This window comes from Rhagoletis zephyria, unplaced genomic scaffold (assembly GCF_001687245.7).
Source record: "Rhagoletis zephyria isolate East Lansing unplaced genomic scaffold, Rhagoletis_zephyria_1.1 Rzeph_scaffold_78432, whole genome shotgun sequence".
Classification (NCBI taxonomy): Eukaryota; Metazoa; Arthropoda; class Insecta; order Diptera; family Tephritidae; genus Rhagoletis; species Rhagoletis zephyria.
In genome coordinates, this window is record NW_016235481.1 from 1 (window position 1) to 1,145 (window position 1,145).

Here is a 1,145-nt window from a genome sequence, read left to right on the forward strand (position 1 = left end):
CCACCGAAAATGAAATTTACCTGTGACATGTTTCACCCCAATAGTAAGTACTTAAAATCTTAATATGTATTTCCAAATAGAGTCGGTTCTGCCATACCGGAAACAAAAAAGACCGCAGTTCTAACAGCGTATCCTAATAGTTATTTTAAAAATATGTACTAAGGCATACGTATCGTTACCTTAATATAGAACGGCCTTATTTCACATCGTCGGCTTTTTTGCCTTTCAGCGACAATCTGAGATAGGGCCCTTCTTTATTAAGGTAGCGATATGTATATGTACATATCGTCGCTCGGCGCGCAATACCTCGTAGCCGCCATATAAAGCAGGCCGGAAATTTTCAGAAAGTAGCAAAAAAACTAACTTTCATAAAAACTTTTGAAAGGATTTCTAGCCGAACTTACTAAATAGGGGCTTCTACTATAATTCCTCCCCATTAAATTTACGGAGTAAGCACCTATTGGACGGGATAACCAAAACAAATTTTTTTCTATGCCACGTCAAACGTGGTATTGGTATAGCATTAAGCGGATACGAAATATATAAATAAAACCCATTTTATTATAGTTTTTGCTGACGGACGAGTTTGCATATCAATATTGCATGCGCCTGGCGATGATCCCATGGGCTACGAATTATCCGCTGAGCGTTGGAGTCCTGTGCAAAGCGTGGAAAAGATTCTGCTTAGTGTAGTTTCAATGTTGGCTGGTGAGTAAAGTAGATATTAAAGTCAAAATAAACAACTGCAATAGCTAGTATATAAGGCTCGTTTGCGTTTTATGTAAAATTAAATGCATGCAATTTTTTTTTTTTTTTTGCTATTTTTAAGTATGCCATTGCGTTCGTCATTTGATTCATAGCGAAACATTGTTATTACGAAATGTCAAGTTCATCATTTAGCAATTCAAATTAATTACATGCGTTGTTTAACACTTTGTAAAAATTTGTATGCGAGCCTCACGGAAAAGATGGTCCGTAAAAGCGGCGTACCTTTACAAATAATTCTAAGAGAACAAAAGAGTCGTAGGAATTGCTGCATTGCAATTTAATTTATTTATAATTTAAACGCTTAAGGAATAAAATTAAACTGTGCACATTTTTCCTTTACAGAGCCAAATGCCGAATCGGGAGCTAACGTTGATGCG

General features: G+C 36.2%; 1 protein-coding gene across 1 annotated transcript; it reads left to right on the forward strand.

Moving 5' to 3' along the window:
• Window positions 1–6: 6 nt before the first annotated feature.
• Window positions 7–1,142, forward strand: LOC108357486 (ubiquitin-conjugating enzyme E2 G2; the record flags this gene model as incomplete). The annotated part of the gene is made up of 3 exons (XM_017608558.1): window positions 7–43; window positions 568–708; window positions 1,111–1,142. Coding segments are annotated over exons 1-3 (207 nt in total), but the record flags the coding sequence as incomplete, so codon positions are not given.
• Window positions 1,143–1,145: the final 3 nt, after the last annotated feature.